The 12,516-nt window shown below is 40.2% G+C and overlaps 1 protein-coding gene across 8 annotated transcripts in view; it reads left to right on the top strand.

Moving 5' to 3' along the window:
- The window catches only part of HIVEP1 (HIVEP zinc finger 1), a 136,741-nt gene that overhangs the window by 111,449 nt on the left and 12,776 nt on the right, over positions 1-12,516 (top strand). For 6 of the 8 annotated variants that reach the window (XM_070361289.1, XM_070361292.1, XM_070361287.1 and 3 more), the window contains exon 7: positions 2,658-2,759. The exons of 1 other annotated variant lie outside the window; for it this stretch is intronic. In XM_070361289.1, the coding sequence (XP_070217390.1) occupies positions 2,658-2,759 (102 nt within the window). Of the gene's footprint in view, positions 1-2,657; positions 2,760-5,845; positions 6,034-12,516 lie in introns of all 8 variants that reach the window. One more of the 8 variants, XR_011462299.1, reaches the window with a different exon arrangement.

A 12,516-nucleotide genomic window follows, 5' to 3' on the forward strand; every position in this document is an offset into this window, starting at 1 on the left:
AACAGATTCCATAGTACCTTTTAAAGGCAGCTAAATAATAAAAGTCTTGTTTTTTGATGAGACTGTAGATTTTGCCCTACTCTGATTGATTTGGTTTTCCCAAGCAATTCACCTCTACTTCTTATTGGATGTGTCTGATTATTAACAGAAAGTAATAGTGATGTGACGGCATGCCCTATAAATAGGAGTATGCAAAGATAGCATTGCTCTGTCCTCCTAGATTTTGACGCTTCTGATGGTCATGCTTGTAAATCTGTGCTTCATCATTTGTCCTCTCAGTTTATTTTATGAATGCATTTTCAAACCAGTTTTAATTGATTTGTCTTCATTATTCTACTTTAAAGGTCAGTCAGCAGAAAATACACATTGAGCTTGCATCTCTGCAGGATTTAGGCCCATATATAAAACAGAAAGTTGGGCTCTCTCTATATATAGCTATAGGAACCCAGAAACAAAAGCTTCCTGCTTTCCAGAGGATTTAGATTAATGTTTATTAAATCTGTTGAAAAATGTATTGTGTTAAATTAATGCACCAAGTTTAAAGCATTGCTAGGGGATATTTGCATTTTAATATGCATGTTCTGCATATGAAATGCAAATTGCTTTATTTTAAATTATTTACAAAGTTGGTTAATAATAAGTAATAGCTCAAGTTATGAGAAAATATGCTTATTAAAAACTTTATATTCCCAAATTTGCCTCCTTACAATTATACATCTATCTCTTAGAAAACAAATGACCTCTATGACTACCTATTTATTAAGGAACAAAAGCATTTTGAAAGAACTATTAGTGGACCTTGTAAGTTGGTTTGTAATATTGATATCATACTAGAAAGTGTTTTGACTTGTAAATGGAAATTTCAGCCACAATAAGATGGGAAAACTAGTCATAACTTTTAGTATGAAAATTTTGAAGCATACAGAAAAGTAGATATTTGTATAATGAGCACCAGTATACCCATCATCTTTTAATAGTTGTTAACATGTTGCCAAATTTGCTTCATGCTTTATTTTAAAATAAATGTCAGACCTGGCAAGTCATTTAAGCTGGACATTCTCTCTAGAATCACAGAGGTCAGGGTTTGCTGGATCCTAGTATCTAGTCCGGGCCCCACTTTCACTTGAACCTGTTAAGCCCCAAGCTCTGGGATGTTGTACATACCAACTAGTGCAAGAATTGGCCTAAACAGGTTTGACCAGATCCACCGGCTCACTGAATTTTTAGTGGAATTGAAGTTCTATAAATATTGCAGTTTCACTGGTCTTCTAGCTACCGCAAGATTTGGCTCCAAGTCTGGACCAGTGATTCAGACATGTTTAGCTCTTCTAAAGGTTTATTCTCAAATACTTATATGCCCCTGCTCACCAAACCCAGCATTTAGATTTTGTTTCTTTTCAAAAGAGGTGATTTTCCCTTGGCAATTTTGGGTGTGTGTGGCATTATCCACTCAAGCTGCTTGTTATCCTCTAGAGAATCTGAGTTCTCTCCCTGTATTAATGATCACTTTGGGCCAGCATGCCCAGTGGTTCCCAGTGTAACCCAGTGGGTCAATATACCAGCTGTCAGAGGAAATACCCCTTTAGGGTTACTATTAGGAGACTTTTAGTCACAAGGGTGAATACTTACAGGGGTAAATATACCAGCTGTCAGAGGAAATACCCCTTTAGGGTTACTATTAGGAGACTTTTAGTCAGAAGGGTGAAGTGAAATTAATGCAGAAAATTCTTTCTCTTGTTCCAAACACACAGAAATACTATTTGTAATACAACAACTAACTATAGTTTTGAATAGATAGCCAAGCTTGAAATTTAGAAAGACAGATTCTCAGATAACAAAAATAAAAAAGAAACTCCAAACTAGCACGGTGAACAGATAATGGAAAAAAAAAAGTCCATAAAGGCATCAAGCCAGATATATGTCCACAGACCTGGGGATTCATACTTGGCCTAGAATGGAGTCTAAGGCCTCTGAAAGGAGCCTGGCTCACCTGTCCAGTGTCTTTGGACCATGTAGGGGAAGAGCTCCCTGCTGAAAAACAAATCCCTATACCTATGCCATGCCAAAAAGATCCCCAGATTCATCCAGAATTACTGGAATGAAGCTTTTCAAGTCTCAGGCAGAAGCATCTGGAAAACCGACATATAGAGATGTCTACAGCCCAGGGTACTTACAACTTCATGCAGAACCATCTTGCTCAAGATAAGTTTACAATAAAAGCTAAGAAGTGTACAAGGAAATAAAATACTATGAGGGAAAGCCAGCAAACACAGCCTGGGGAGAATTCAGAAACCACAGGTCACAGTGCAATCTGAAAGGGACTTTAAGTGTGTATAAAATGTTCTATGAAATAAATAAGGACTGGAGAATAGAAACCGTAAGGCAATGGTAGACATTCTCAAAGTAGAGGAGATTATTACTTAATAATAATTAAGTAATAATCTGAATAATAAATCTCTCTTCTTTATGATTACTTAACAACAGGGTTATTACAACATACAGATGCCAGTATTTTCTTTTGAACAAATTTTAGTCATTGGAATTGTGTAACCACAGTCTGTACTTTCACTTGAAATAGGAATGGAATTTGCCAGTATTGACAAATGCAATAGCCAAATAATACTATGTAAGCTTAGTAAACATTCTTTTCCCTTAAGGAAATCTGACAAAACACATGAAGTCCAAGACACATAGCAAGAAATGTCTGGATTTAGGCGTCTCAGTAGGTTTAATAGATGAACAAGATACAGAAGAATCAGGTAAGGCTTTATTCCATATTTTTCATAAATGCTATTTACAGTGTACTCTTTTTTTTTGTTTGCATCCATACTCTTCTTTCCATTCCCACTGACTTTGCTCAGTTCCTATTTTCATTGCCTCTTATTTATCCTATGTGATAGACTCCTGATCAGTTTCCCATCTTTACTTTGTCTTCCTTCCTTTAACATCTATCCCTGCTGACGTTGTTAATCTTCCTGCAGCATGTGTCTGATCATACTATCCCTCCGCTCCGAGTCTTCCATCGGTTTCCATTTGCCTACCAAGAACAGTATGAGCCACTTGACCGAGTAATTCCTCACAATCCTTTCTAGTCTGACGCCCGCCCGCCCGCTTCTCCACCTGTGTCCCTCATCTCTCTCTCTCTCTTCACTTGCCCCACCGCTTGAGTCTCCGGCTTCCGTGACGCCGATCCGGCTCTGCCTGTACCGCTCTCCCTGAAGGCCCCGCCCCCGGTCCCCGCAGAAACGCGGCTCCCCGTCTGCACCCGGTCGAAATCTTATTTCCTCCAAGATCCAGCTCAAATCCACCGCTGGCACGAAGCCTTCTCTGATTTTTTCCCTTGCCACAACACTTGTGGAAAGCAGTTGTTCCCTTTTCTCGACACCTGCAATATTCTAGAGTTTGCTCCGTGAAAGTAATGAACCCCTTTCTGCCATGCTTTTATTATGATTTACACGCTTCCTTGCTCACCTCCTCACTGAGATTCTCAAGCGTGTCAGGAGTAGAATTCATGCCTGGGTAATACTCGAGGCCACCCACAGTCCTCAGCGCGGCGCCTTGCTCAGGGCAGCCGCTCTGGAAATATTTGTGGCATAAAGTATTCGTTTGCTTCCCCGGATTGTTTATTATCTTGAAAAGGTTAACTGGTTGTTTTCTTAACAACAGTTGTTAGCTCAACAACCAGAAGTATTTATCTCTAACCAGTTTTGAGGAGAAATAAACCTGTTCATCTGTTCTGACTAATCAGACAGTAGAATTTTATTCTTTGTAAGGCTTTTTGTTTCAACCCAAGAATTTAGCAACAAAAGAGATACATTGTTGTTTTTTTAAGTTTCCTATTGCTTTTTTGAAAAATACCCTAAATTAAACATTTACCTGCTTGCTATGTTTTAGTTAGTATGTACTAGTTTGATGTAGAAAAAATTTCCAAAGAGAAAATGGTGAAGACATCTTTGAAAACATAGGTAAAAAAAGCAAATGTTTTTCATTCCACCTGACAACAATTAACACACTAGATGAACCAGCCTGAATTTGTTTCTAAATATTCAAGAGAAGTGACTCATGTCGGAAGTGCTACGGTTGATATGATTTATTATTTTAAGCTTAAGGAAAAGATTGCCTTAAAATTTAATTACTGGCAATAAATGGATGTGTTCTTAAAAGAAGGAAAAGATAATTATAACAAACTTAGGACAAAAAGGAGGTTCTTAGTGTTTTATAGACACTTTGATACACTGATGCATATTGGGAATGGCAATATCAGGATTTAAAAGTAATATGTCAAATTAACATATGTGTAACTTTTTTGTCCTAGGAACAGAAGTATTAAAACTGATTTTAGAATGGCTAGGAATTGAATTCTGTGTTGGTGTCTTTGTTTAAAGACACACATTTAATAAAATTAATATACCTATAGTTTACTTCTAATATAAATCATCTGTTTGATTTATTTTCTGCTCTTTATAATCCTGCAGTAAATTAACTACCATAAGTATTTAAGTGAAAAATATCTCTCCTCATTATTTATTTGCTTTATTGCTGTTCCACAGAGCAATTCAGAATTAAAAAGCTAGGAAAAAACAGTAAGGGTTTCAGTGAGTATATTTATCACCTACAGACTAGAAAAAGCTCAAAGTAAGGGCTGTAACATGAAACACTAATTTCTGAAAAAGGTATAAATGTTAAAAGCATTATTATTATAATATATACTCTTAAGTGTTTTTTACTTTTTCAAGAAGATAAGTCTTACAAAATTAAGTAAATGTCTGTAGAAATCTACTGAATTGTCAAGGGAAGCTTGTGTTTATATCCCAGATTTCCATAGGCGAATTAAGTGCAGTATTCATGAATTATCAGCATCATTCCGATTGGCTGACTAATGATGATCTTACGTTATCTCCCATTCATTTTTGTCATTTCTCACCCCATTCCAGAAGCACTGGAAGCAGGTTTTAGGTTACGACTCAAACTTAATGGCCCTAATTCCCAATTTCAGTTGAGATCCTCTGATAAAACTCGAGGTAGCTTTACCTGTTTTTCTGTGTGTATGTGTGTGTGTGTGTGTTTTAATTACTGTATTTATCGGTAATACTCTCAGGTTTTTTTCATGGTTTTTATTGAATAGTAAATTATAGCACTTCGATGGATTTTGCCAACTGCTATTTTATACCAGAGACCTCATGTTTCTTTATAAAATGCCAACAAGACATATTCCTTCACTTTTGCTTTATTATAGGCTTGCAGTGAAGGCAATAAATGGTCAGTATTTATTGTTTGAAACAAATGGTCTTGCTTTCCCTTTATTGTCTTTTGTTCTTCTAAAAAACATTTTGTTTTTTTTTAATACAGTTGACATTACAAAGAGTTTTATTATATGCACTCAAGTATTCACACCAGAGTTGGTGATTATATTTTCTTTCATTGGCTTTAAGTCTTTCTCTTAAATTCAGTGTATTTGGGGTGGGCAGGGGGGGGGGGGCAAGCTAAATAAAGATCATACATGAGGTGCAATGTCCCTTACTTACCCTTCATGTCACTCTCCCCAGAGGCAAACAGTCACCACACTTAGGGATTTTCTTTCAGTTCATTTACCATACATGTGCATATCCAAACATAACACGTTGGGTTTTAAGTTTGTATTCCAAATTTGCATAGACACTATCACCTTATATGTAGATACCTAGAAAATTAATTTTGCTTTATAATTTTAAGTTGTTCTGTAGAACAGTTTGTATTTCTCCACATCCTTAACTATACCGGATAACTGTATGAATTTTAACTTGGGACCAATTTGATGGATGACGTCTTATTGCTTTATTTATGTGTTCTTGATTACTATCCTAAGGTTGGATCTTACAGTTCTTTGGGACGTAGTTTCATGCTGTTAAACTGATGGCAGTGAGAGGTGGGATCTTGCTGAGCAATTCTTCAGATGTCTGTGTTTTTAGAGAGGGAAGCCCGGAAGCCTGCAATGTGATGCCGCATGTCTGCAGGGCAGACTTGTTTTCTAGTCCAACACCCGCCTAGAACATAGTAGGTATTCTTTTTCACTCTCCTTTGCTCATTCCTTCTCATCTTCTGTCTCTATACGTGGTGCCCAGGGCCGTGATTTCTAAGCTCTCATCTTTTCTGTCTATGCCCCTCCTCCGGTAGTCTCATCCAGTCTTCTGACTTTTTAAATGCCATCTATATGCTGATGATTCCATTATTTACTCTAGACCTACACGTCCATCTGCCTGCTCACCACCTCCTCTTGGACGTTCTAATGGAACATCTAGAACCTGATGTGCCCCAAACTCCTGGTTGACTCCTTTCCTCTTAAGACGCATGTTTCCCTGTGGTTTTTCCCCCCATCCTTTCAGCTGTTGCACTGAAATCTTGAAGTCTTGGTCTGATGTCCTTTGCCTCCAATCCATCAGGAAAACCGTCACCTCCTCCTTCAAAATGCATTCAGAAAAGTGCTTTGGGCCACCTGTGGCACCCAGCTCTGGTCAAAGCTATCATCCTGTCTTCTAAGTTGCTTGCAGTAGCCCCTGATGGTCTTTGGAGTTCAACCCCTGTCTCTTCACAGGCTGCTTCCGACACAGCAGCCAAAGTGGCTTTTTAAAATGATGTTGTTACTTTGCTTAAAACCCTCCATCAGCCTCCTGGCTTGTTCAGAGCTGTGGTCTGTGCCCCCCGCGAGCTCTCTGCCCCCCGCCCCCACTTCCTCGCTGGGTGCTGGAAGGCATGCCATCATCTCAGCGCTCTGCTCAGATGTCACCTCATCAGGGAGGCCTTCCTGCACCGCCCAAGAAGAAACCCCTGGCCCTCTCACCGCCAGCCTTGCTCACACCCCCGACCTGCTTATTTTTCTCTGTGGAATTTAACCACCACGAGGAATGTGAGTATTATCTGTTCATTTCAACTAGAAAGTAGAACAGAAGGACAGGCATCTCCTCATGCTCGCTGCTCTGTGACTTGCTGGGACTGTTACCAGCAAGTCATAGACGGTAAATAGTTGTAGACTGAATGAATGACTGGGAAATATGACCTTTTACTGTCAGGAAATAACTCAATATTGTGGGTTTTTTTTAATATTTCTTCATCTTCCATTAAATTCCTTCACTGCGATGAAATGGTAGCTGTAATACAATATTTAACGCCTTTACTTATGAATAGCATTTACATGATTTAGCCATGGTATTATAGGTATTTGACACAGGTATTATCAAAGAGATGATGGCCATTCATTTGTTTCTTGGTTATTTATGGGTTATTAGAGCAGAAGACTAGTGGATATTTTAAGCTACCCTGACCATTCCATTTCTTCATCCTTAGTAATGATCTGCCCAGACTGATAAGTATCTGTGGCCATTTTTCAGTGGTTCCAGAGAAGAGTTTATTCTCTTTCTGGTGGATTCCTTTTACGGATTTAGCGCTGCAGCCGCTGTCCAGTATGTGCAAAGGCATTGCCCTCGGGAGCTCCTCGCCTGTGGCTGTGATGCTGGAATGTTGAGTGAGCCCAGCCTGGCCAGGGTCCACTTCCCCAAAGCTGGGATCTGGGGAGGACAGGGATACCTGGTCGGGAACAGAGAGATGACTGGGGGTATCCCAGGAGAAAGGAAAGGAAGGGAATATAGAAAAAAGTATATTTATCCATATGTCACTTTGTTCAAAAAAGTATTGATGAGAGGGGGTAGGGTAAAGGATTCTGGACCCAGGGACTTGTTAGGCAAAAACCCAGAAGTTGGGAGAGGGGTGGAGGGCATTAAGAGTGTAAATGCAGATGAGAAGAGAGCACTAGCAAGCTGCGGGGGTCGGGGTCCTGCTGTACAGGAGAATTTCAGCATGGGCTTTTAAGAAAGTCGGAGGGGTTTGGGGTGTTTTTTTTTTTAATTATCTAAAATAATTTAAAGTCACTGCTGTTTTAGTCCCATATATATATGAAAAAGCTGGCTTAAAACCCAACATTCAAAAAACTAAGATCATGGCATCCAGTCCCATCACTTCATGGCAAATAGATGGGGAAACAATGGAAACAGTGACAGACTTTATTTTCTTGGGCTCCAAAATCACTGCAGATGGTGACTTCAGCCATGAAATTAAAAGACACTTGCTCCTTGGAAGAAAAGCTATGACCAACCTAAACAGCATATTAAAAAGCAGAGACATTGCTTTGCTGACAAAGGTCCATATCGTCAAAGCTGTGGTTTTTCCAGTAGTCATGTATGGATGTGAGAGTTGAACCATAAAGAAGGCTGAGCGTCAAAGAATCGATGCTTTTGAACTGTGCTGGAGAAGACTCTTTAGAGTCCCTTGGACTGCAAGGAGATCCAACCAGTCCATCCTAAAGGAGATCAACCCTGAGTACTCACTGGAAGGACTGATGCTGAAACTGAAGCTCCAGTACTTTTGCCACCTGATGCAAAGAGCTGACTCATTAGAAAAGACCCTGATGCTGGGAAGGATTGAAGGCAGGAGGAGAAGGGGACAACAGAGGATGAGATGGTTGGATGGGACCCCTGACTCAATGCATGTGAATTTGAGCAAGCTCCGGGAGTTGGTGAAGGACAGAGAGGCCTAGAGTGCTGCATCCCATGGGGTTGTAAAGAGTCAGACACGACTGAGCGACTGAACAACTATATATCTGACTTTTGCTTCCCAGGTGGCTCAAAGGTAAAGAATCCACCTGCCAATGCAGGAGACATGGGTTCAGTCCTGGGTTGGGAAGATCTGGAGGAGAAAATTACCCAGTATTCATGCCTGGAAAATCCCATGGACAGAGGGCTACAGTCCAGGGGATCACAAAGAGTCAGACACAACTGGGCAACTATGCACACACGCATACACATCTGACTTTTAATCTGGATCGTTTTCTCAAATATTCTTGAAACAAGGAAGCACAAATAGTAGAGTTTTTAATCCATGCCCCCTTGGAATTTTCATTGCCGAGCTTTTGTTTGTTTTTTCTTTCTGCCCCTGCTGTTTTATTTTGTAGTGGGAATTTAGACAGTAATGACTGAAAGACACATGATTTCTTTAAGTGGGTAGTCCCATTTGGCAACCACAGTAATAATACCATAGAGCAAAACTCTTTTTCTGGAAGGGTGTTTTTACACACAGAGTACCTGAAGGTGTCAGCATCCCTCCTCCTCCACCAGGTGGAGTTTACAGGTTTGGGTGGATCGTTAGTAACTTTGCCCTCATGCATCCAGTTTTGTATGTATAAATATATAATGACTCACTCAGAAGTCTTGCTGTTCATTTAGTAAATCAGGGAGCTTTATTTCTCTTGGTGTTCATTTCTGCTCTGACTCAGCAGCATCACAGGGTAGATTTCCCTGCAGAATAGACCATCTAAAAGCCGAGGACTTGATTTGTTCCTGCCTTCACATTTCTGCGTGTGTTTGAAACCTCACCCTTAATCAATTCCATAAGGATGTTGTAAGGAAGAGTGGTGTACGTTATGAAGTGTTTCATTTCAGGATCAATTTTATTTTCCAAGGAAAAATATAAGTTATCAGCTATACTAATGTAGCAGAAGTAGCGGCTGACTTAAAATAGGAGGGAGAATAGCATTTTCAGCTCTCCCAGTTTTAATCTAATTGAAATGTACATCTGCTGGTGGGAAGCTCAGGTCCAGAAGCTGCTCAGGGCAGAGAGGTCTCAAGTGCTGGCTTCTCTCCCATGCTGCTTCCTTGCCTCCCATAGGAGTATCCCAGGTCCCTCATCACGCCAGGAAACCCCTCCTTCTCAGGAGCAGGCTCATGGCCGCTGTTCGAGACTTCAGCCGCCATCACCAGATTCCTGCCTGACCGTGTATTCCTTGTTTTCCGGAAAACAAGTGGTGAAATTGCCCTTGTGTAATGTAGGGTCTTTCCACATATTAGCTTGCTGTCTCTTTCCCTTTAACCATGAACAGTCTTAACCAGTTTTGATAGCCACCTACATATTTCACATGCGCAGCAGGGAAGTGCTGTCAGAAGTGGGGTCCTAGAACACTTTAGGAAGGACTGTTAGAGTCAGCACACTTGATTAAAGTCACGTAAGCCTTAACAGCCAGTGCTAACAGGAGGTGTGAGAACTTGCTCCAGATATTTAAGCCTTGATTAATCTCAGACATCTGGGAAATGGGTATAAACTTTTTAAAGGGAAAAACCCACAAGGATGTTATTTGGGAGAACCTGATTCTAAATGCCAGAGTTTGCTGCATAGCAACCAGAAACCTAAGGATTGTGTTTTTAGGTTTATTGAAAAAATTGGGGGAGGGGCAGGGGGCGCTTGGCCATTTAATTGATCTTTTCTGTAGCATACATAATCATCAAGAAATATCATCTCTGAGCTTTCACTTATTCAACAAAATTAAAGGCTCTCTAAAGGCCAGTGTTGCCACAGAGTATCCCACCATAATATTTATTTGAAAAATCATAACCGTTTGATAATGTCTTGGTCAGCTTCTGGTTTTCCTGGGAAGATTCCAAGCCTTTTTATTCCATGTTCATATTTAATTATTCCTTTATATTTGCTTTGTTTATTTTCATCAGAGATTTACTCTAGATTTATTTCTACTTACCTACAATATTTCTTCTCCTGATACCATCTCCAACCTTTTTCTTTTTTTATGGAATGTCCTAAACCTGTTTTCTCGTCTACCAGCTCTTAACCCCAAACGTCACGCACCAGCGTAGTGCGCGAGTTTCCTGGTTGATGGAGCACTCACTATAGGTCCCTGTGGAGGTGCTGTGATGAAGGACCAAGTGCTCCTGAGCTGTTGACTCTTCACTCCCCTTAGCAACATGGGCTGTATGGCTGCCCATCTTATCCTTCAGCAGATAAATTCTTGTTCTCACTTTTCAAATGGACTGAATTTAGAGATGTTGGGAAGCATTTATTCTGAATTAAGCAGAGGGGACTGTAATCTTACCTAAGGCAACCATTAAACGTTGGACATCCGCCGTCTCAAGTTTCCATTTAGTTTAAACCTAGCACCTCAAGCTGTAATTATAGTAGGTGCTTATGAAAAGTCCTACCCTCCAGCCAGCTGTGCGCCTCCCTGTAATCTTGCCAGGCAAAATTATGTAGTCTCAGGAATTCTGTCCCTGTGTTCTTGGGATCTTAGTAAATACTTCTTTTGTATTCACCTTTTGTGTCAAAAAATCACACCGCTGGCTATTTGCTTTTTATGCCCTGATCCAAAGAATGTTTTCGTCAACAGACTGCTGGGCTTCAGTGCTAGGAATGCTGATATGTGCCCTTCACTGCCAGGCTGGGAGAACCATTCAGAGTGGCAGAGTGCGACTGGAAACACTGTTCTTGTTGGTGATGAAGTTCTTAGGATGGTGTGTGTAAGAAGGTGCGGTTAGATCACAGGACTTAAACCCTGTATCACATTTACCCTGAAAATTAATTTAGTGAAGAACTAAATGAAGTTCTTTCAAAACGAAATTACCTGCAGGATATGTTTTTGTCACTGGGATGTTTGCAGAAGATATTTTTACTCCTTTTAAGAAAAACTTTCACACACAATATGAAACCATGATAGGTCTTGGAGTCTATAGTTAAAATAGAGAAGCGCTCATGTCAGTAGTGAGCAACACAGACAGCACTGCCTTTTGGTTTACTTCCTAAAGTTAGCAGACGTTAAACTCTAGCCCATTATATAGTTAAGATGAAAACATAGTTTAACAAAAACCCATTATTGCAGTAGTCGCATGCTTTGGGAAACTTTTCCCCCATGTTGCCCTTGTTTGGATTTCAGAGAAATTATGAGGGAAAAAAAAGAGAAAAATTGCAACAACAGAACATTGATGGAGGAGTTGCCACTGACCTCCCAGGGGAGCCAGTCTGAGGGAGGCCCCAGACTCAGCCAGCAGGGGTCGCTGTTGGGCAGCGATGAGAGGGCAAGCCTGCAGCGCATCTAACTGAAATGGGATTTGGAAATACATCCATCTTCAGGGAAACGGTTTGATGAGTTAATTTTGAAAAACACTATGGCTGCACTGCTTACCTTCTTTTTCCCTCATAAATCTAAATTTACAGAAAATAGAATTCACATTACAAATATGTAGAATTGTACTGAGTACTGGAAATTTTTCTTTATAATGAGTTGAGAGTGTGTCCAGGAGGAGGGAAATTAAATAGAACTTTTAGAAGCCATTTATCTATGAACTTATTAAGTAAGTATGGCTTCTTTACTTCTGTTCTTGGTTCCCTGGGAGTTGCAGAGGGGTGGCCGACAGCTTTCACCTCACTGGAGTTCCAAATAGGAAAAGGAGTGCATCAAGGCTGTATATTGTCACCCTGCTTATTTAACTTATATGCAAAGTACATCATGAGAAACACTGGGCTGGAAGAAGCACAAGCTGGAATCGAGATTGCAGGGGAAATATCAGTAACCTCAGATATGCAGATGACACCACCCTTATGGCAGAAAGTGAAGAGGAACTAAAAAGCCTCTTGATGAAAGTGAAAGAGGAGAGTGAAAGAGTTGGCTGAAAGCTCAACATTCAGAAAACTAAGATCATGGCATCTGGT

The sequence above is a fragment of the Bos mutus genome, chromosome 23 (genome assembly GCF_027580195.1).
Source record: "Bos mutus isolate GX-2022 chromosome 23, NWIPB_WYAK_1.1, whole genome shotgun sequence".
NCBI classification, from domain to species: Eukaryota; Metazoa; Chordata; class Mammalia; order Artiodactyla; family Bovidae; genus Bos; species Bos mutus.